This window comes from Moschus berezovskii, chromosome 14, assembly GCF_049115385.1.
Source record: "Moschus berezovskii isolate FMDL1 chromosome 14, NW_MosBer_1.0, whole genome shotgun sequence".
Classification (NCBI taxonomy): Eukaryota; Metazoa; Chordata; class Mammalia; order Artiodactyla; family Moschidae; genus Moschus; species Moschus berezovskii.
In genome coordinates this window covers 4,146,368-4,170,023 of record NC_142473.1, presented here as the reverse complement: position 1 = coordinate 4,170,023, position 23,656 = coordinate 4,146,368, and the positions used below count along the sequence as shown (strand labels likewise).

The 23,656-nt window shown below is 39.4% G+C and overlaps 1 protein-coding gene across 1 annotated transcript; it reads right to left on the bottom strand.

The window, feature by feature from the left end:
- Window positions 1–415: 415 nt before the first annotated feature.
- On the bottom strand, window positions 416–1,390 carry LOC129553526 (olfactory receptor 4C46-like). Its single transcript, XM_055422357.2, has one exon. The coding sequence runs from the start codon at window positions 1,343–1,345 to the stop codon at window positions 416–418; it is 930 nt and encodes a 309-aa protein (XP_055278332.1). The 5' UTR covers window positions 1,346–1,390.
- Between the last annotated feature and the right edge of the window lie 22,266 nt (window positions 1,391–23,656).

Below are 23,656 nucleotides of genomic sequence, written 5' to 3'. Positions count from 1 at the left end.
GCTTTCTAGTTACTTGTTCCTCAATGTTACTGTTTGGCAACAAACTCTTTACTGCTTGTTTTCTGACATGCAAAATTGGGATAATAGTAGTGCCAACCTTTCCGTATTGTTAAAAAGCTTACTGCTGAGTATCACTGTATCTTAACATGTATTTTATTTTGTGTTATGATGGTGAAAGCTTATGAATCCTTATACAATGATGGAGCCAGTAAAACTAGACTCTAATTTAGCAGAGCTTTTCAAATATGCAAATAGTAGTCCAAGGTTATGTTTTTCCTCTCTTTTGTTGCCTCCATTCTTCTCCTCTTCTTGCACAATCAATCATTTGAAGTTTTATTTTTATATCATAGGTATTCTTGGCTGAGGTCCTTTGGATTTTACATAAGTTGAATGAATGCTGGGTTCCATGCTCATTTTATGCATCACCTGAAATCGCTTTCTTACTACATAGTCTCCTAATGGCATTTTTCATCTGGTCATTTCTCAAAGTATAGATTAAAGGATTTAACATGGGAGTTATCATAGTGTAGAATACAGAAACTGCTTTATCAACAGGTAAAGTAACTGTTGGTCTCAGGTACACAAATAAGCAGGGCACAAGGAACAGGATAACTGCTGTGATGTGGGAGACACAGGTGGAGAGGGCCTTACGTCTAGCCTCTAAGCTATGGGCCCTTAGGGAGCGCAGAATGATCACATAGGAGCCGATCAAGAGGAGAAAGTTTGAAAGACAGATTAAACCAGTGTTGGCAGGAACAAAGAATCCTAGAATGTGAGTGTCAGTACAGGCAAGATCTAGCAAAGGGTTCAGATCACACATAAAGTGATCTATGATATTAGGGCCACAGAAGGGTAAACTGATGATGAAGAGAATCTGTATGGTTGAATGAATAATGCCCCCTACCCATGCCACACCCACTAGCAGTCCACACAGCTGCCGATTCATGATGGTCGTATAGTGCAAGGGCTTACAGATGGCCACATAACGGTCATAGGCCATCACAGTGAGCAGGATGACATCAGCACCTGCAAATATATGTTCCCCAAAGACTTGGGTCATGCATTCGTTGAAAGGGCTGGTTTTCTTTTCATAGAAGGAATCTATGATCACTTTAGGGGTATTGACACAGGAATAGCAGGCATCAATGAATGAGAGATGAGCCAGGAAATAGTACATGGGGTACCCCAGTAATGGGCTGGTGATGATGGTGACCATTGTGAGCACATTTCCTACCATAGAGACGATGTAGACAACCAAAAAGACAACAAATATGATTTTCTGCATCTTTGGATTTTGTGAAAGTCCCAGTAGAATAAACTCCGTCACGTTGTTTGTATTATCCATGTATCTTATGTTATTATTAATTATGTTACCTGAAAAAAGTCACAATTTATTAGCTCAACCTTGAATTAAGAGTGTCAATGTAAGAAATAATAAATGCCCAGATTCTATTGAGTTCTGAATTTTAATAATATTTTTTTAGATAGAAAAAAACGTTCTGATCTTTTGAAGATTATTCAAATTCTTTCCTGGGTGAAGGTGATTTTTAATATATAGACATGCAAACCCCTATGCAGACAGAAGCAGGAGATGATCTCTAGGTCCTTAATCATGCAAGATAGCTCAAAACCTAATGTGATTCAGTAGATTTCATGTACAGTGGCAACAAGGACTGAAAAGAGGGATAGAAAACGCATGCAAAGCCTGTGAATTCAAAGCTAAGGAATTTAGCTTTTACTGTTAGAAAATGAGAAGCCAGCACAAGTAATTGAGAATATGAGTGTAAGATAGAGAGGGACTCAAAAAGAGGGATTCTTGGGTATAAGTCTAGTAAAGGTGTTTGTATGTCTTGAATGAAGTGGCTTTACGTTAAGTTTGGAGATAGAAGCCAGAGAAAAGAACCCCTGGCAATAGATGAGTTGTAATTGGCAAAATAATGAAAGGATTCAGGAGCTACTGCAATACATTAGTAAAGCATATCACCCAAATCTGGGCTTCTCCTGTGGTTCAGTGATAAATATTCTGCCGACAATGCAGGAGATGCATCTAGATGGGTTTGATCCCAGAGTCAGGGAGAACCCCCTGGAGCAGGGCATGACAACCCACTCTAGTATTCTTGCCTGGAGAATCCCTTGGACAGAGGAGCTTGGTGGACTACTGTCTATAGCGTCACAAAGAGTCTGAACTCATTCAGAACTGAGCAAGCACGCATCACTTAAATCCAACATATTTTTAATAGCTAATTGCATGCTTTTAATGGTTGATTTCTATATGCATGGCATGGTAGCAACCTGTGTAGATGTTATCATTTCATTAGTTTTGCAGATGAGAAACAGTCTCAGAAAATCATGTTAATAATAATGACAGTAATAATAAAAATCTTATTACCATAAACTTCTTGAACACTTACTTTACTCTCAGGTATTTTGTAGGCATTTGTTTTTTAATTCTTATCACAAACTTATGAGATGATTGCTACCCACATTTTATGCTTATTTCACACATTAAGAAATATGAAGCATAGAGAACTTAAGAATCCTGTAAAAGATCAACCAGATAATAAATAACAGAAGCATGATTGGGTTTTTTCCTCCACATCTTTAACCCATGCTCTACATTGTCATAATAAACAATGCTTACTAAACTCCTTTTGATATGATCATAATAACTATAATTATTTCAATTCAACATCAGAAGCAAGTATATATGAAGGAAATTGATCATCAGACACAAATACACATACACACACAAACATTAAATGCACACACAGTATAACTTATTGATGGTGGTGTTTTATTCATTAGGTCGTGTCCAACTCTTGCGACCCCGTGGACTGTAACCTGCCAGGCTTCTCTGCCCAGGAGATTCTCCAGACAAGATTACTGGAGTGGGTTGCCATTTCCTTCTCAGGAGATTTTCCCGACCCAGGAATCCAATCTGGGTCTCCTGCATTGAAGGCAGCTTCTTTACTGACGGAGCTATGAGGTAAGCCTGTAATATTGATAGACATGTGGTACTTCTTTCATTGAAGGTCTACTTTATCCTCTTCTCTTCAATCCAATTCTCTTCTCTCTCCAGTTCCAATCAAAAACATAATCCCACAAACTCTCTTGAGAAGTATGGACAATGACAGTGCCAGTGGTAAAACAAATTGGTTTGAGAATTAGAAAGACAAGGTAAGAATCTTGTTTTTCCCCACTTGCAACTTCATGATCTGGGGTATATTTCTTGGCACCTTACATTTTGTTTCCTCTAAAATCAAGTGAGAACATTAATGACCACCTAACAGGCTGTTATGAGAAGTAATTGAGGAAATATTTACGAACATATCCATCACACAGTTCAGGACACACAAAGGACTTTGACTTTTTTTTTTTTTTTTTTGTCCTGTGCACTCAGGAATAGGAGAAAATCGACATTTTGAGCAATAATACAGACAAACATTTAACCATGCTTTAAACTTAGGAAGACTCATCTTCAACTTTACTTTTAAAGAAACCACAGAGACCCATATTAGGCACAGTGGTTTATCCCAGGAAGAGTTCTTCATGTTTGTGTTTGAAATAAACAGGTTATGAATTAATATTCACATTATACTTTTTTGTGTGTAAAGTGATTTTAAATTTTGTTTGCCTTGTCATGAGCAGTCTTAATTATTAAATGAGTATCTCATGGCAAATGAAGAGTATCTGGTATTAGTGAGCTGGATCTTATAAATTTCTTTGTCTCTGTGAGCCTCAAAGTTTTCATCTGCAATTTAGATTAATGATACTTACCAATTAATTACCTTTTGAAGAAAGGGGTGAAGATGAAATGCTCTATTACTCTATTTAAATAGAGTTGAAATATGATGATTACTCTATATGGTAAGTAACAATCTTTAACAAGCATCAGCTCTATTGAAAAGATTACCTTCTGATTTTAAATTATTTAATGATATTTGAGGGTGTTCAGAAATAATCCTGTCTTCAAATCGACCTCCTCTTGGGCTAAGTAACTTTCAAAATGAAAAATATGATGCATTCAAAACAGAATATTCAGTCTCACAATTGATATGTCTTTTAATGAATCTAAGTATTTCCTTCTAGTCTACAGCCTCAAAAATTTTTCACAGAAAGCCTGGAAGTTGAATTTAGAATGGATTCACTCAGAACACTATGGAGAAATGATCAACTGTAGATGGCTCTGGTCCCATAGGCAGAAGGCAGAATGTGTGGTGGGAACACATTCAAAAGGGTCACTCCAACCTCAATTAACCTTGCTCTGGAGAATGCAAATAACAAAAAAGACATTTTCACCTGTGATGCAAGGATATTTAAAGCAGTTTCCACAAATGTCCAAGGATTTTTCTTGTAGTCACTGTCTTCTCTCCCAGGAATTAATTATCTCTTTTGATAGAAAGGTTTTGCCTTGGAAACAGATATTCTGGAGAGACAGACCTGAGAAACATCATTCTTGAGTGGGGAATTGTATTCCCTGCAGTTCAGTTCAGTTCAGTCACTCAGTCGTGTCCCACTCTTTGCAACCCCATGGACTGCAGCATGCCAGTTCTCCCTGTCCATCGCCAACTCCCGGAGTTTACACAAACTCATGTCCATCCAATCATGTCCATCCAATCATCTCATCCACTGTCGTCCCCTTCTCCTCCCACCTTCAATCTTTCCTAGCATCAAAGTCTCTTCAAATAAGTCAGTTGAAAAGAGTCAGTATTCCCTGCACTTGCAACCAAAATGTGCGGGTACCGTTTCTCTTTCTGAACATGGGTTTCTAGGAAAACTTAATGAGACGTGGCTGGAAAAGATGGCTTAATTCCAGCATAGGGACCTGTGACATAAAATATGCACTCATGTTGGAAAGAGAACTTCTATTTTCTTATAAATATTAAATCTTTTCTTAAAACCTAATACTGATTTCTTGAGAGTTAGATCAGAGAGGGAATAATATTATTGGAAGCCATTTCAAAGTGCCTGAAATAAAAACCTTTTAAATTTCCCTTTCATTCTTATGAGGCAATGGAAGTAACAGAAAGTCTAATAGAATCCAGATAATTGATCTCTGGGATCCATATGGTGGTCAGCATTGAACGCTAGGCAATAGTAAATAAAGATTTGGAGAGATATCTAAAGCATAAGAAGGGAGTCATAAATCAAACTAAAAGTATTTTTCCATATTATGGTCACTTTTTATTACTTTTTTTAGTTATTCTAGTGGCCAAAGCTAGTGGAGGTGATGGAATTCCAATTGAGCTATTTCAAATCCTGAAAGATGATGCTGTGAAAGTGCTGCACTCAATATGCCAGCAAATTTGGAAAACTCAGCAGTGGCCACAGGACTGGAAAAGGTCAGTCTTCATTCCAATCTCAAATAAAGGCAATGCCAAAGAATGCTCCAAGTACCGCACAATTGCACTCATCTCACACGCTAGTAAACTCATGCTCAAAATTCTCCAACCCAGGCTTCAACAATATGTGAACCGTGAAGTTCCAGATGTTCAAGCAGGTTTTAGAAAAGGCAGAGGCAGCAGAGATCAAATTGCCAACATCCGCTGGACCATGGGGAAAGCAAGAGAGTTCCAGAAAAACATCTATTTCTGCTTCATTGACTATGCCAAAGCCCTTGACTGTGTGGATCACAATAAACTGTGGAACATTCTGAAAGAGATGGGAATACCAGATCACCTGACTTGCCTCTTGAGAAACCTGTATGCAGGTCAGGAAGCAACAGTTAGAACTGGACATGGAACAACAGACTGGTTCCAAATAGTAAAGGAGTACCTCAAGGTTGTATATTGTCACCCTGTTTATTTAACTTATATGCAGAGTACATCATGAGGAATGCTGGGCTGGAAGAAGCACAAGATGGAATCAAGATTGCTGGGAGAAATATCAATAACCTCAGATATGTAGATGACAACACCCTTATGGCAGAAAGTGAAGAGGAACTCAAAAGCCTCTTGATGAAAGTGAAAGAGGAGAGTGAAAAGGTTGGCTTGAAGCTCAACATTCAGAAAACGAAGATCATGGAATCTGGTCCCATCACTTCATGGGAAATAGATGGAAAAACAGTGGAAATAGTGTCAGACTTTATTTTTGGGGGCTTCAAAGTCACTGCGGATGCTGATTGCAGCCATGAAATTAAAAGACGCTTACTCCTTGGAAGGAAAGTTATGACCAACCTAGATAGCATATTAAAAAGCAGAGACATTGCTTTGCCAACAAAGGTCCATCTAGTCAAGGCTATGGTTTTTCCCGGGTCATGTATGGATGTGAGATTTGGACTGTGAAGAAAGATGATCGCCGAAGAATTGATGCTTTTGAACTGTGGTGCTGGAGAAGACTCTTGAGAGTCCCTTGGACTGCAAGGAGATCCAACCAGACCATTCTAAAGGAGATCAATCCTGGGTGTTCATTGGAAGCACTGATGCTAAAGCTGAAACTCCAATACTTTGGCCACCTCATGCGACGAGTTGAATCACTGGAAAAGAGTCTGATGCTAGGAGGGATTAGGGGTGGGAGGAGACGGGGAGAATGAGATGGTTGGATGGCATCACCGACTCGATGGACATGAGTTTGAGTGAACTCCAGGAGTTGGTGATGGACAGGGAGGCGCTGCGTGCTGTGATTCATCAGGTCGGAAAGAGTTGGACACGACTGAGCGACTGAATTGAATTGAATTGAACTCAGTGGCCAATGATGTTGAGCATTTTTATTTTTTTTTATTTTTTATTTTTGGTAATTAATTTATTTTTTATTGGAGGCAAATTATTTTACAATATTATATTGGTTGGTTTTGCCATACATTGACATGAATTCGCCCCGGGTTTACATAAGTTCCCCCTCCTGAACCCCCCTCCCACCTCCCTCCTCCCTTTATCCTCCCTCTGGGTCATTTTTAAAAAAGCTGCTCTGAGTGTATCTTCTTTTTGGAGGAGGGATTTCTTTTCAAGTTCTTCAGGCAATTTAAAAATTGAATTCTGGGTTCTTATTTCTTGCTATAAGTGATTTTTTATATAGTGTGGTTAAATGCATTTTGTCATTTGTAATATACATATAAAATATTTGTATATAAGTGTTATGCAAATATATATATATTCAAATATAATTGAATATATATGCAAACTTTTTTTTTTCACCTGGTCTCTGGTTTTCCTTTTATTCTTTAAAAGGTATGGCATCTGATGAACAGGAAAACAACTGACTTCCTCTTCTTTTATTTGTTTTACAGTTCATGTTTATTGTAGTGTACCTCATAAATACTATTTTACCTCAAGATAAAAAACATTTCTTCTAAAATTTTTATGTTTAGATTTCACAAGTTCTCTGACTCATTTTCCATGAATTTTTGTGTATAGTGTGAAGTAGTGATTGAAATTCATTTTTCTTTGTATATGAATATCCAATTAATCCAATATTGTTTGAAAAAATATATATATTTGCATTGAGTTAGTTCAATAGCTTTGTTAGAAAATTTATACATTTAGATCTGTTAATAAACATTCTGTTTCAATATCACACAGCTTGGTTGGTGGGAATTTTATAGTGTTTTAAATTTAGGTAGAATAATTTCTTTTTTGGAGAATGATTTTCTATTTCAGATTTTTAAAAATAATATCTTTCTATATAAATTTAAAAATAGGATTGTCAGTTTCTTTTTTTTTTTTTTGATTTGTTTTTTTAAATTTATTTATTTTAATTGGAGGCTAATTACGTTACATTATTGTACTGGTTTTGCCATACATTGACATAAATCTGCCCCAGGTGTACATGTGTTCCCCATCCTGAACCCCCCTCCCACCTCCCTCCTCCCCATATCCTCCCTCTGGGTCATGCTTGTGCACCAGCCCCGAGCATCCTGTATCATGCATCAAACCTGGACTGGCGATTCATTTCACATATGATAATATACATGTTTCAATGCCATTCTCCCAAATCATCCCACCCTCTCCCTCTCCCACAGAGTCCAAAAGACTGTTCTATACATCTGTGTCTCTTTTGCTATCTCCTGTACAGGGTTATCGTTATCAGCTTTCTAAATTCCATGTATATGTGCTAGTATACTGTATTGGTGTTTTTCTTTCTGGCTTATTTCACTCTGTATAATAGGCTCCAGTTTCATCAACCTCATTAAAACTGATTCAAATGTATTCTTTATAATTGCTGAGTAATACTTCATTGTGTATATGTACCAAAGCTTTCTTATCCATTCGTCTGCGGCTGAGCATCTAGGTTGCTTCCATGTCCTGGTTATTATAAACAGTGCTGCAATGAACATTGGAGTACATGTGTCTCTTTCAATTCTGTTTTCCTCGGTGTGTATGCCCAGGAGTGCGATTGCTGGATCATATGGCAGTTCTATTTCCAGTTTTTTGAGGAATCTCCACACTGTTCTCCATAATGGTTGTACTAGTTGGCATTCCCACCAACAGTGTAAGAGGGTTCCCTTCTCTCCACACCCTCTCCAGCATTTATTGCATGTAGACTTTTGACAAGCCACTCCAGTACTATTGCCTAGAAAACCCCATGGATGGAGGAGCCTGGTAGGCTGCAGTCCGTGGGGTCGCTAAGGGTCGGACACGACTGAGCGACTTCACTTTCACTTTTCACTTTCCACTTTCACACATTGGAGAAGGAAATGGCAACCCACTCCAGTGTTCTTGCCTGGAGAATCCCAGGGACGGGGGAGCCTGGTGGGCTTCCGTCTATGGGGTCACACAGAGTCGGACACGACTGAAGTGACTTAGCAGCAGCAGCAGACTTTTGGATAGCAGCCATTCTGACTGGTGTGAAATGGTATCTCATTGTGGTTTTGATTTGCATTTCTCTGATTATGAGGGATGTTGAGCATTTTTTCATGTGTTTGTTAGCCATCTTTATGTCTTCTTTGGAGAAATGTCTGTTTAGTTCTTTGGCCCATTGTTTGATTGGGTCGATTATTTTTCTGGAATTGAGCTGCAGGAACTGCTTGATATTTTGGAGATTAATCCTTTATCAGTTGCTTCATTTGCTATTATTTTCTCCCATTCTGAAGGATGTCTTTGCACCTTGCTTATAGTTTCCTCTGCTGTGCAAAAGCTTTTGATTTTAATTAGGTCCCATTTGTTTATGTTTGCTTTTATTTCCAATATTGTGGGAGGTAGGTCTGGGAGGATCCTGCTGTGACTTAAGTCAGAGAGTGTTTTGCCTATGTTCTCCTCTAGGAGTTTTATAGTTTCTGGTCTTACATTTAGCTCTCTAATCCACTTTTAGTTTATTTTGGTGTATGGTGTTAAGGAGTGTTCTAGTTCATTTCTTTTACAAGTGACTGACCAGTTTTCCCAGCACCACTTGTTAAAGAGACTGTCTTTTCTCCATTTTATATTCGTGCCTACTTTGTCGAAGATAAGGTGTCCATAGGTGCGTGGATTTATCTCTGGGCTTTCTATTTTGTTCCATTGATCTATATTTCTGTCTTTATGCCAGTACCATACTGTCTTGATGACTGTGCCTTTGTAGTAGAGCCTGAAGTCTGGCACGTTGATTCCCCCAGTTCCATTTTTCTTCCTCAAGATTGCTTTGGCTATTCGAGGTTTTTTGTATTTCCACACAAATTGTCAGATTATTTGTTCTAGTTCTGTGAAAAATATCGTTGGTAGCTTGATAGGGATTGCATTGAATGTATAAATTACTTTGAGTAGTATACTCATTTTCACAATATTTATTCTTCCAATCCACGAACACGGTATATTTCTCCATCTATTAGTGTCCTCTTTGATTACTTTCACTAGTGTTTTATAGTTTTCTATGTACAAGTCTTTTGTTTCCTTAGGTAGATATATTCCTAAGCATTTAATTCTTTTCGTTGCAACAGTGAGTGTTATCGTTTTCTTAAGTTCTCTATTTTCTCATTATTAGTGTATAGGAATGCAAGGGATTTCTGTGTGTTGATTTTATATCCTGCAACTTTACTGTATTCATTGATTAGCTCTAGTAGTTTTCTGGTAGAGTCTTTAGGGTTTTCTGTGTAGAGGATCATGTCATCAGCGAACAGTGAAAGTTTTACTTCTTCTTTTCCAATTTGTATTCCTTTTATGTCTTTTTCTGCTCTGATTGCTGTAGCCAAAACTTCCAGAACCATGTTGAATAGTAGTGGTGAGAGTGGGCATCCTTGTTTTGTTCCTGACTTTAGGGGAAATGCTTTCAGTTTTTCACCGTTAAGGATAATGTTTGCTATGGGTTTTTCATATATAGCTTTTATTATGTTGAGATATGTCCCTTCTAGTCCCACTTTCTGGAGGGTTTTTATCATAAATGGATTTTGAATTTTGTCAAAGGCTTTCTCTGCATCTATTGAGATAATCATATGATTTTTATTTTTCAGTTTGTTAATGTCGTGTATTATGTTGATTGATTTGCGGATATTGAAGAATCCTTGCATTCCTGGGATAAAGTCCACTTGGTCATGATGTATGATCTTCTTAATGTGGTGTTGGATTCTGATTTCTAGAATTTTGTTAAGGATTTTTGCATCTATGTTCATCAGTGATATTGGCCTGTAGTTTTCTTTTTTTGTGGGGTCTTTACCAGGTTTTGGGATTAGGGTGATGGTGGCCTCATAGAATGAGTTTGGCAGTTTCCCTTCCTCAGCAATTTTCTGGAAGAGTTTGAGTAGAATAGGTGTTAGCTCTTCTTGAAATTTTTGGTAGAATTCAGCTGTGAAGCCGTCTGGACCTGGGCTTTTGTTTGCTGGAAGATTTCTGATTACAGCCTCCAGTTCCATGCTTGTGATGGGTCTGTTCAGATTTTCTATTTCTTCCTGGTTCAGTTTTGGAAAGGTGTACTTTTCTAGGAATTTGTCCATTTCTTCCAGGTTATTCATTTTATTGCCATATAATTGCTGATAGTATTCTCTAATAATCCTTTGTATTTCTGGGTTGTCAGTTGTGATCTCTCCATTTTCATTTCTAATTTTATTGATTTGGTTCTTCTCCCTTTGTTTCTTGATGAGTCTGACTAGTGGTTTGTGAATTTTATTTACCTTCTCAAAGAACCAGCTTTTGGCTTTGTTGATTTTTGCTATGGTCTCTTTTGTCTCTTTTTCACTTATCTCTGTCCTAATTTTTACGATTTCTTTCCTTCTACTGACCCTGGGGTTCTTCGTTTCTTCCTTTTTTAGTTTCTTTAGATGTAGAGTTAGGTTATTTAGTTGACTTTTTTCTTGTTTCTTGAGGTGTGCCTGTATTGCTATGAACTTCCCCCTTAGCACTGCTTTTACAGTGTCCCAGAGGTTTTGTGTTTTCATTTTCATTCATTTCTATGCATATCTTGATTTCTCTTTTGATTTCTTCAAAGATCATGGCATCTGGTCCCATCACTTCATGGGAAATAGATGGAAAAACAATGGAAACAGTGTCAGATTTTGTTTTTTTGGGCTCCAAAATCACTGCAGATGCTGATTGCAGCCATGAAATTTAAAGACGCTTGCTCCTTGGAAGGAAAGTTATGACCAACCTTGATAGTATATTAAAAAGCAGAGACATTACTTTGCCGACCAAGGTCCGTCTAGTCAAGGCAATGGTTTTTCCCGTGGTCATGTATGGATGTGAGAGTTGGACTGTGAAGAAAGCTGATCGCCGAAGAATCGATGCTTTTGAACTGTGGTGTTGGAGAAGACTCTTGAGAGTCCCTTATACTGCAAGGAGATCCAACCAGTCCATTCTAAAGGAGATCAATCCTGGATGTTCATTGGAGGGACTGATGCTAAAGCTGAAACTCCAATACTTTGGCCACCTCATGAGACGAGTTGACTCACTGGAAAAGACTCTGATGCTGGGAAAGGTTGGGGGCGGGAGGAGAAGGGGACGACGGAGAATGAGATGGCTGGATGGCATCACCGACTCTGTGGACATGAGTTTGAGTGTACTCCGGGAGTTGGTGATGGACAGGGAGGCCTGGCGTGCTTTGATTCATGGGGTCGCGGAGAGTCGGACACGACTGAGCGACTGAACTGAACTGAACTGAACTGATGATTTGTTCATTATTCAGCAGCATGTTGTTCAGCCTTCATATGTTGGCATTTTTAATGGTTTTTCTCCCGTAATTGAGATCTAATCTTACTGCATTGTGGTCAGAAAAGATGCTTGGAATGATTTCAATTTTTTTGAATTTACCAAGGCTAGGTTTATGGCTCAGGATGTGATCTATCCTGGAAAATGTTGCATGTGCGCTTGAGAAAAAGGTGAAATTCATTGCTTTGTGGTGAAATATCCTATAGATATCTATTAGGTCTAACTGGTCTATTGTATCATTTAAAGTTTGTGTTTCCTTATTAATTTTCTTTTTAGTTGATCTATCCATAGATGTAAGTGGGGTATTAAAATCTCCCACTATTATTGCATTGTTGTTAATTTCCCCTTTTATGCTGCTGCTGCTGAGTCGCTTCAGTCGTGTCTGACTCTGTGCGACCGCATAGATGGCAGCCCACCAGGCTCCCGCATCCCTGGGGTTCTCCAGGCAAGAACACTGGAGTGGGTTGCCATTTCCTTCTCCAATGTGTGAAAGTGAAAATGAAAGTGAAGTCGCTCAGTCATGTCCGACTCTTAGCAACCCCATGGACTGCTGCCTACCAGGCTCCTCCATCCATGGAATTTTCTAGGTAAGAGTACTTGAGTGGCTTGCCATTGCCCTTTCATACTTGTTAGTAATTGTCTTACATATTGCGGTGCTCCTATGTTGGGTGCATAAATATTTATAATTGTTGTATCTTCTTCTTGGATTGATACTTTGATCATTATGTAGTGTGCTTCTTTGTCTCTTTTTATAGTCTTTGTCTTACAGTCTATTTTATCTGATATGAGTATTGGTACTCGTGCTTTCTTTTGGTCTCTATTTGCATGGGATAAATTTTTCCAGCCCTTCACTTTCAGTCTGTATGTGTCCCTCGTTTTGAAGTGGGTCTCTTGTAGACAACATATATAGGGGTCTTGTTTTTGTATCCATTCAGCCAGTATTTGTCTTTTTATTGGGGCATTCAACCCATTTACATTTAAGGTAATTATTGATAGGTATGATCCTGTTGCCATTTACTTTATTGTTTTGAGTTCGAGTTTATACACTCTTTCTGTGTTTCCTGTCTAGAGAAGGTCCTTTAGCATTTGTTGGAGAACTGGTTTGATGATGCTGAATTCTCTCAGCTTTTGCTTCTCTGTAAAGTTTTTTATTTCTCCTTCATATTTGAATGAGATTCTTGCTGCGTACAGTAATCTGGGCTGTAGGTTATTTTCTTTCAACACTTTGAGTATGCCCTGCCATTCCCTCCTGGCCTGAAGTGTTTCTATTGAAAGATCCACTGTTATCCTTATGAGGATCCCCTTGTGTGTTTTTTGTTGCTTTTCCCTTGCTGCTTTTAATATTTGTTCTCTGTGTTTGATCCTTGTTAATTTGATTACTATGTGTCTTGGGGTAGTTCACCTTGGGTTTCTCCTGTTTGGGACTCTCTGGGTTTCTTGGACTTGGGTGATTATTTCCTTCCTCATTTTAGCGAAATTTCAACTATTATCTCCTCAAGTATTTTCTCATGGTATTTCTTCTTGTCTTCTTCTTCTGCGACTCCTATGATTCTGATGTTGGGGCGTTTAACATTGTCCCTGTGGTCTCTGAGATTTTCCTCATTTCTTTTAATTCGTTTTTCTTTTTTCCTCTATGTTTCATTTAATTCTACCATTCTATCTTCTAACTCACTTATTCTATCTTCTGCCTCCGTTATTATACTCTTGGTTCCCTCCACAGTGTTTTTGATCTCATCTATTGCATTATTCATTGTATATTGACTCTTTTTTTATTTCTTTTAGATGCTTATTAAACCTTTCTTACATCATCTTGATCTTTGTCTCCAGGTTATTTATCGGTAACTACAATTTGTTTTTAAGATTTTGGATCATTTTCACTATCATTATTTGGAATTCTTTATCAGGTAGATTCCCTATCTCTTCCTCTTTTGTTTGGGTTGGTGGGCATTTATCCTGTTCATTTGTTTGCTGGGTATTTCTCTGCCTCTTCATCTTGCTTATATTGCTGTGTTTGGGGTGGTCTTTCCGTCTTTTGGCAGTTTGATGAGTTCTTTTTATTGTGGAGTTTCTTCGCTGTGGGTGGGGTTGGACGGGTGGCTTGTCAAGGTTCCCTGGTTAGGGAAGCTTGTGTCAGTTTTCTGGTGGGTGGAGCTGGATTTCTTCTCTCTGGAGTGCAATGAAGTGTCCAGTAATGAGTTATGAGATGTCAATGGGTTTGAAGTGACTTTGGGCAGCCTGAATATTGAAGCTCAGGGCTATTTTCCTGTGTTGCTGGAGAATTTGCATAGTATGTCTTGTTCTGGAGCTTGTTGACCCTTGGGTGGTGCTTGGATTCATATTAGGTATGGAGACATTTGATGTGCTCCTATCGATTAATATTCCCTGGAGTCAGGAGTTCTCTGGTGTTCTCAGGATTTGGACTTAAGCCTCCTGCTTCCGGTTTTCAATCTTATTCTTGCAGCAGCCTCTAGACTTCTCCATCTGTTACTTCCAAGGTGGTTCCCTCAGTTTTAGCTTCTGTTTTCTGGTCTCTTCTGTGTCTAATTTCTGCTCTGACATCAGGGGGCTGTGGTGGACACTCTTTAAGGCTCAGTTGTTCAGTCGTGCTGTGTGAAGGGAGGAACGCTGCAGACAAATATCTCTGGTGCCTGTGGGGAGTGCTTGCAGTGTCTTGGCCACACTGGGTTTGTCCCCGCTCATGACGTGTATGCTGTCCCAGTCTACACTGCACAGGCTCTAGGTCGCTTTGCCAGGAACTGTCTGAGGTCAGCGCTGGGTTGCATGCACATTCCAGGTCAAAGCCACTCAAGTTCAGTTTCTCGGGTACTCCACAAAGAAGCAGATTTGGTCAGGCCTGTGTTTTGTGTCCTTCCCTGGTTTGAGCAGCACAGGTGATCAGGTGTTTGTCGAGCATGGTCACTGCTAGTTGTCACCTCCCTGGTCCATGCCGCTCAGTTTTCTGAGTGTACAACCGGCACACCATCTCAGGCATATGTGGACCGGCCAGAAACCCAAGAAATCTTGGTTAACAACGGAGCCTGCTTTCAGTTTGGTATTGGATGCCTCTCTGGGTCCACGATTGCCCGCTTCTGGCTCTGGCTGCCTTCCCCTTCCTGTCTCGGTCGCGGATGGGCCGTCGATAGCCAGCTAGCTCTGCTCAGTCCTTTGTTCTGTGAGCAGGTCTGGCAGAGCCTTAGGTTAGGGCTTTTCGCCTTTTCACAGGATAGCTAACCCACAGTCTGCTTTACTATCTCCAGTTAGCTCTCTCTGATTGCCCTCACGGCATTCAGGCACAGTTCTCCCTCTAAGCAATGCAGCTGGCTCCTTCCTGCCCAACCCCAACTTTCTAATCCCAGATGAGGGCGTCTGGGCTGCTTCTCTGCTGGGAGTTACCGTTGGGCGCGTAATCTGTGGGTTTTATTTATTTATTTTTCCTCCCAGTTATGTTGTCCTCTGAGGTTCCAAGGCTTGCCACAGACTCGCCAGTGAGAGTGTTTGGAAACTTCTCTTTTTTTTAAGCCTCCCTTCCTGGGATGGAGCTCCGTCCCTACTTCTTTTGTCTCTTTTTATCTTTTATGTTTTTCCCTACCTCCTTTTGAAGACAATGGGCTGCTTTTCTGGGTGCCTGATGTCCTCTGCTGGCGTTCAAAATTTGTTTTTTGGAATTTACTCAGTGTTCAAATGTTCTTTGGATGAATTTGTGGGGGAGAAAGTGGTCTCCCCGTCCTATTCCTCTGCCATCTTCTTCCCTCCTCGGATTGTCAATTTCTTAAAATATTCTGTGGACATATCTCCCCCTTTACCTATATTTTTATTGAAGTATAGTTGGCTTATAATTTTCTGTTAGCTTCAAGTGTAAAGCAAAATGATACAATTATATTGGGTTGACCAAAATGCTCAGTCAGATTTCTCCAGCAATTTCTGGAAAGATTAGAATCAACTTTTTGGCCTGCCTTGTATATGTTTTAAAAATGTATACCTCAGCTTTCCTGTTTTTACTAGCATTTTACGTAGCATTTTGTTTTCAATTTCAATCTCTAATTGCTGTTTTTGCAGAAATAATTTTGATATTTTGTGTTGATATTTTATGTTGTGACATTGTTAAATTAACTAAGTAGGTGCATTTGATTGTTTTTAATGTCCTGAACATGTATACCTTTATCCACTGATATATTTTTTAATTGTTACCTCTTCTCACCTTTATGTCTTCTATTTCATTTTCTTACGTTTGCAATAGCTAGAATTTATGTTACATTGCTGAAGAGAAATTTGGACTGGCCTAACTTGTTCGTTTACAATCTTAGAGACAATTCACCATTAAGTATGATGGCAGCTGTAGTATGTATACAGATACTCTCTATCAGGCTGGGAAAATTCCTTTCTAGTCTTCATTTTCTGAAATACTTTTATTCATAAATCTGAAATGAAATTTATTAATTTGTATTAATTCCAAGTAGGGAAAGGAGTACAAGGTTGTATATTGTCACACTGCTTATTTAACTTATATACAGAGGATATCCTGCAGAATGCCAGGCTTGATGAAGCACAAGCTGGAATCAAGATTGCTGGGAGAAATATCAATAACTTCAGATATGCAGATGATACCACCCTTATGGCAGAAAGAGAAGAAGAACTAAAGAGCCTCTTGATGAAAGTGAAAGAGGAGAGTGAAAAAGTTGGCTTAAAATTCAACATTCAGAAAATAAGGTCATGGCATGTGGTGTCATCACTTCATGGCAAATAAATGGGGAATCAATGGAAATACTGACAGACTTTATTTTTGTTTTTGAGTTCCAAAGTCACTGTAGATGGTGACTGGAGTCATGAAATTAAGACACTTGGTCCTTGGAAGTAAAGCTATGACCAACCTAGACAGCATATTAAAAAGCAGAGACATTACTTTGCCAACAAAGTTCTATCTACTCAAAGCTATGGTTTTTCCAGTAGTCGTGTATGGGTGTGAGATTTGGAATATAAAGAAAGCAGAGTGCCAAAATGTTGATGCTTTTGAACTGTGGTGTTGAGAAGACTGTTGAGAGTCCCTTGGACAGCAAGGAGAGCCGACCAGTCAATCCTCAAGGAAATTAGCCCTGAATATTCATTGGAAGGACTGAAGCTCGAATACTTTGCCCACCTGATGAGAATAACTGACTCATTGGAAAAGACCCTGATGCTGGGAAAGATTGAAGGTGGGAGGAGAAGGGAACGACAGAGGATGAGATGGTTGGATGGTATCATGGACTCAATGTCCATGAGTTTGAACAAGCTCCAGGAGTTAGCAATGGACAGGGAAGCCTAGCGTGCTGCAGTCCATGGGGCTGCAAAGAATCGGACATGACTGAGTGACTGAACTGAACTGAATGAATTCGTATCTATCTATTGAAATGGCATTACAAGTCTTCATCTTTAGTCTTTTATTTTAATGAATTAGAATGTTGAAGACTTTTATTTCTGATATAAACTAACATGCATACATGTTTCATATAATAGCATGTTGCTTAATATCATTTCACATATTTTGATAGATATTTGTCATTTTCTTTCTTGTAATGAAATTTGTCACTTAAGAAATGCTGCTTGCATGAAATGATATGTTTACTGTTCTCTCTTTTTTTTTTAAACTTTGTATAGAGATATCATTATTTTTTAAAAAATATTTTATGGAATTTAGAAGTTGAATTTTTTGTACCTTGACTTATTTTTGACTATGCTGTTAAGTAAAAATTCAATTTTTAAAATATAGGACAGTTTGGATTTTTAATTACATATTTAATAATACTTTACAGTAAACTGGTTGTTACGTTGTCAAATATTCTGGCTTTTATTTGTTCGTGATATTTCTTACCATTCTATTAATATCTGTAGACTCTGAATCTGTAATTCTGTGTTTTCATTCTTGAAGTTAAAAATATGTCTTTTCATTCTCTTTTGTTGTCTTTCACCTTTTCTCCTTCTACTCCCACTTCTACTTTTTAATCTGGTTAAGGGCTTACCAGTTTTACTGATGTTTTCAAATAATCAGATTTATCTTTTATTGATTTTGGTATTATTTTTCACTATTTCATTGATTTTTTCTTATCCTTATTATTTCCTATGTTCTACCTACTTTCTGCTTAATTTTCTCCAATTTTCTCATTTTTCTAACTCTATAAGAAGTAATATTTAGTAATTGATATTAAACATTATTTTCTAACATATTAGCATTAATATTATGGTATTAATACATAATATATCATTTGCCTATATATCCACCTCTCTACCTGTCTATCTGTATGATATAATATATGTATTTATCTATCTAGGATGAGTTTCCTATTTCTCTCCACTCTGAATTTCCCTCATGGTCCACCATGTAGGTAATGACTGCAGCATCTGAAGGCTGACATAGCCACAAGATGCTTTTTCTATCAAAACGGGAGGCAACATTCTTTGTTCACAGTACCTCTTCTTCATCATAAATTTAAATAAACATTTGGTAGGAATTTTATAATCAATTTTCTATCTGGTACTAGGAAGCCACATCCTTGTATCAGGAGAGGATTGTGCTGAGAAACCATTCAATGTACTCATTTTCGGATTAGGCACTGTTGATAATCTAAAACTCTATGAATTGCCTATTTTACTAGTCTATTATTATCTAAGAAATACTTTCCTTTCTGATTCTTCTCATATATAGAGTTACATTATTACCATCTTCTATATATATAAGATATATACATATATATATATTATCTACCACTTCAAGATATTTCAGTTTAGTTACATTCAGTTCAGTAGCTCAGTCGTGTCCAACTCTTTGCGACCCCATGAGTCACAGCACGCCAGGCCTCCCTGTCCATCACCAACTCTTGGAGTTCACTCAAACTCATGTCCATCTAGTTGGTGATGCCATCCAGCCATCTTATTCTCTGTCATCGCCTTCTCCTGCCCCCAATCGCTCCCAGCATCAAAGTCTTTTTCAGTGAGTCAACTCTTCTCAAGAAATGGCCAAAGTATTGGAGTTTCAGCTTTAGCATCACTCCTTCCAATGAACACCCAGGAATGATCTCCTTTATGATGGACTCCTTTAGGTTGGTTCTCCTTGCAGTCCAAGGGACTCTCAAGAGTCTTCTCCAACACCACATTTCAAAGCATCAATTCTTCAGCGTTCAGCTTTCTTCACAGTCCAACTCTCACATCCATACATGACCACTGGAAAAACCATAGCATTGACTAGACGGACCTTTGTTGGCAAAGTAATGGCTCTGCTTTTTAATATGCTATCTAGGTTGGTCATTACTGACCTAGAGCCAGACATCTTGGAATGTGAAGTCAAGTGGGCCTTAGAAAGCATCACTACGAACAAAGCTAGTGGAGGTGATGGAATTCCAGTTGAGCTATTTCAAATCTTGAAAGATGACGCTGTGAAAGTGCTGCACTCAATATGCCAGCAAATTTGGAAAACTCAGCAGTGGCCACAGGACTGGAAAAGGTCAGTCTTCATGCCAATCCCAAAGAAAGGCAATGCCAAAGAATGCTCAAACTACCGCACAATTGCACTCATCTCACACGCTAGTAAAGTCATGCTCAAAATTCTCAAAGCCAGGCTTCAGCAATATGTGAACCGTGAACTCCCAGATGTTCAAGCAGGTTTTAGAAAAGGCAGAGGCACCAGAGATCAAATTGCCAACATCCGCTGGATCATGGAGAAAGCAAGAGAGTTCCAGAAAAACATCTATTTCTGCTTCATTGACTATGGCAAAGACTTTGACTGTGTGGATCACAATAAACTGTGGAAAATTCTGAAAGAGATGGGATTACCAGACCACCTGACCTGCCTCTTGAGAAATCTGTATGCAGGTCAGGAAGCAACAGTCAGAACTGAACATGGAACAACAGACTGGTTCCAAATAGGAAAAGGAGTGCATCAAGGCTGTATATTGTCACCTTGCTTATTTAACTTCTTTGCATAGTACATCATAAGGAATGCTGGGCTGGAAGAAGCACAAGATGGAATCAAGATTGCTGGGAGAAATATCAATAACCTCAGATATTCAGATGACACTACCCTTATGGCAGAAAGTGAAGAGGAACTAAAAAGCCTCTTGATGAAAGTGAAAGAGCAAAGTGAAAAGGTTGGCTTGAAGCTGAACATTCAGAAAACAAAGATCATGGCATCTGGTCCCATCACTTCATGGGAAATAGATGGAAAAACAGTGGAAACAGTGTCAGACTTTACTTTTTTGGGCTCCAAATTCACTGCAGATGGTGTCTGCAGCCATGAAATTAAAAGACGCTTACTCCTTGGAAGGAAAGTTATGACCAACCTTGATAGTATATTAAAAAGCAGAGACATTACTTTACCAACAAAGGTCCATCTAGTCAAGGCTATGGTTTTTCCTGTGGTCATGTATGGGTGTGAGAATTGGACTGTGAAGAAAGCTGATCGCCGAAGAATTGATGCTTTTGAACTGTGGTGTTGGAGAAGACTCTTGAGAGTCCCTTGGACTGCAAGGAGATCCAACCAGTCCATTCTAGAGGAGATCAATCCTGGGTGTTCATTGGAAGGACTGATGCTAAAGCTGAAACTGCAATGCTTTGGCCACCTCATGCGACGAGTTGACTCTCTGGAAAAGACTCTGATGCTGGGAAAGGTTGGGGGCGGCAGGAGAAGGGGACGACCGAGAATGAGATGGCTGGATGGCATCACCGACTGGATGGACATGAGTTTGAGTGAATTCCGGGAGTTGGTGAAGGACAGGGAGGCCTGGCGTGCTGTGATTTTTGGGGTCGCGGAGAGTCGGACACAACTGAGCGACTGAACTGAACTGAACTAGGTTGTTCATAACTTTCCTTCCAAGTAGGTAGCGTCTTTTAATTTCATGGCTGCCATTATTAATTTTGCCAGAGGGCTGGTTACACACTGAATAAGGCAAGAGATAATAATCTTACAAAACAGACAAGATATAAGTAATACAGCTAGTAACACTAATAAAGAAATAAGTAGAGATTTACAACATGCACTTTCAGAACTAAAACAAGTCTCTAAAAAACCAGCAAGACCAGAAAGTGGATCACTTGAACAAGAAATTTGATTTTGTGTATGGGTCAGTAAGTGCTTAATATTGTAGGATTCATGTGGTATTAAAAGCAAAACAGCATTCAATATGAATTACAGCACAGGTGCCCCCTTGAAATGCTCTATGGTTATTGAGGGCCACTTGATTTTGTAATGTAGTTTTCCTCATCATTTTGACTCCAGAATTTAGTACTTTTATAGCCTGGTTACTGTCTTTTAAGGCCTTCTGGGTGAATTCTGTTAAGTTTTCTATATGTATAATTGCATCTTCCAATCCCACTGAAGGTACAAAAATAGCTGTTAAGTCATTATACCAGTGAAATACAGGTGTCTTGGTTCATTGGTCTCATACTGATGGCAAATTTCCTAGAGTAGTAACTAAATTAGTACACAAGATGCTATGACCACAAGGGAATCCTGAAGTATATCTTCCTGTCTTTCCTGGCAGAAGCCAGGGCCATATATCAGTGCATCAAAACCATTGAGTTCCTTTAGGTGCAACCCAGTATCATATTTCTAGAAGCATGACTCATGGGCTTCCCTTGTGGCTCAGCTGGTGAGGAATTCGCCTGAAATGGGGAAGACCTGGGTTCGATCCCTGGGTTGGGACAATCCCCCGAAGAAGGGTAAGGCTACCCACTCAAGTATTTTGGTCTGGAGAATTCCATGGACTAGTCCATGGGGTCGAAAAGAGTCGGACATGACTGAGTGACTTTTACTTTTAGTGTAACTCAGTCTGTCTCATACCAATCACTGTCTTTCAGAGGCACTATATATTAGAATTTTTCACAAGGTATGCAGCTTAATTACCCAGTTCACTAAGTAGTGTTCTACTTTTTGTCATCCACTGGCAGGAATACACAGAAGAACTGTACAAAAAAGATCTTCATGACCAAGATAGTCACGATAACGTGATCACTGACCTAGAGCCAGACATCTTGGAATGTGAAGTCAAGTGGGCCTTAGAAAGCATCACTACGAACAAAGCTAGTGGAGGTGATGGAATTCCAGTTGAGCTATTTCAAGTCTTGAAAGATGATGCTGTGAAAGTGCTGCACTCAATATGCCAGCAGATTTGGAAAACTCAGCAGTGGCCACAGGACTGGAAGAGGTCAGTCTTCATTCCAATCCCAAAGAAAGGCAATGCCAAAGAATGCTCAAACTACCGCACAATTGCACTCATCTCACACACTAGTAAAGTCATGCTCAAAATTCTCCAAGCCAGGCTTCAGCAGTATGTAAACCGTGAACTCCCAGATGTTCAAGCAGGTTTTAGAAAAGGCAGAGGCACCAGAGATCAAATTGCCAACATCCGCTGGATCATGGAGAAAGCAAGAGAGTTTCAGAAAAACATCTATTTCTGCTTTACTGACTATGCCAAAGCCTTTGACTGTGTCGATCACAATAAACTGTGGAACATTCTGAAAGAGATGGGAATCCCAGACCACCTGACCTGCCTCTTGAGAAACCTGTATGCAGGTCAGGAAGCAACTGTTAGAACTGGACATGGAACAACAGACTGGTTCCAAATAGGAAAAGGTGTACGTCAAGGTTGTATATTGTCACCTTGCTTATTTAACTTATATGCAGAGTACATCATGAGGAACGCTGGGCTGGAAGAAGCACAAGCTGGAATCAAGATTGCTGGGAGAAATATCAATAACCTCAGATATGCAGATGACACTACCCTTATGGCAGAAAGTGAAGAGGAACTCAAAAGCCTCTTGATGAAAGTGAAAGAGGAGAGTGAAAAGGTTGGCTTGAAGCTCAACATTCAGAAAACTAAGATCATGGCATCTGGTCCCATCACCTCATGGGAAATAGATGGAAAAACAGTGGAAACAGTGTCAGACTTTGTTTTTTTGGGCTCCAAAATCACTGCAGATGCTGATTGCAGCCATGAAATTAAAAGACACTTGCTCCTTGGAAGGAAACTTATGACCAACCTTGATAGTATATTAAAAAGCAGAGACATTACTTTGCCAACCAAGGTCCGTCTAGTCAAGGCAATGGTTTTTCCCGTGGTCATGTATGGATGTGAGAGTTGGACTGTGAAGAAGGCTGACCGTCGAAGAATCGATGCTTTTGAACTGTGGTGTTGGAGAAGACTCTTGAGAGTCCCTTATACTGCAAGGAGATCCAACCAGTCCATTCTAGAGGAGATCAATCCTGGATGTTCATTGGAGGGACTGATGCTAAAGCTGAAACTGCAATACTTTGGCCACCTCATGCGACGAGTTGACTCACTGGAAAAGACTCTGATGCTGGGAAAGGTTGGGGGCGGGAGGAGAAGGGGACGACGGAGAATGAGATGGCTGGATGGCATCACCGACTCTGTGGACATGGGTTTGAGTGAACTCCGGGAGTTGGTGATGGACAGGGAGGCCTGGCGTGCTGTGATTCATGGGGTCGCGGAGAGTCGGACACGACTGAGCGACTGAACTGAACTGAACTGTCCTTCACTATCTCCCAGAATTAGCTCAAACTAACGGCAAGCCACTCCAGTACTCTTGCCTAGAAAATCCCATGGACGGAGGAGCCTGGTAGGCTGCAG

Bases quoted from the DNA above. Each gene is read 5' to 3' on its own strand.
- LOC129553526 (XM_055422357.2), bottom strand. From the start codon at position 1,345: ATGGATAATACAAACAACGTGACGGAGTTTATTCTACTGGGACTTTCA.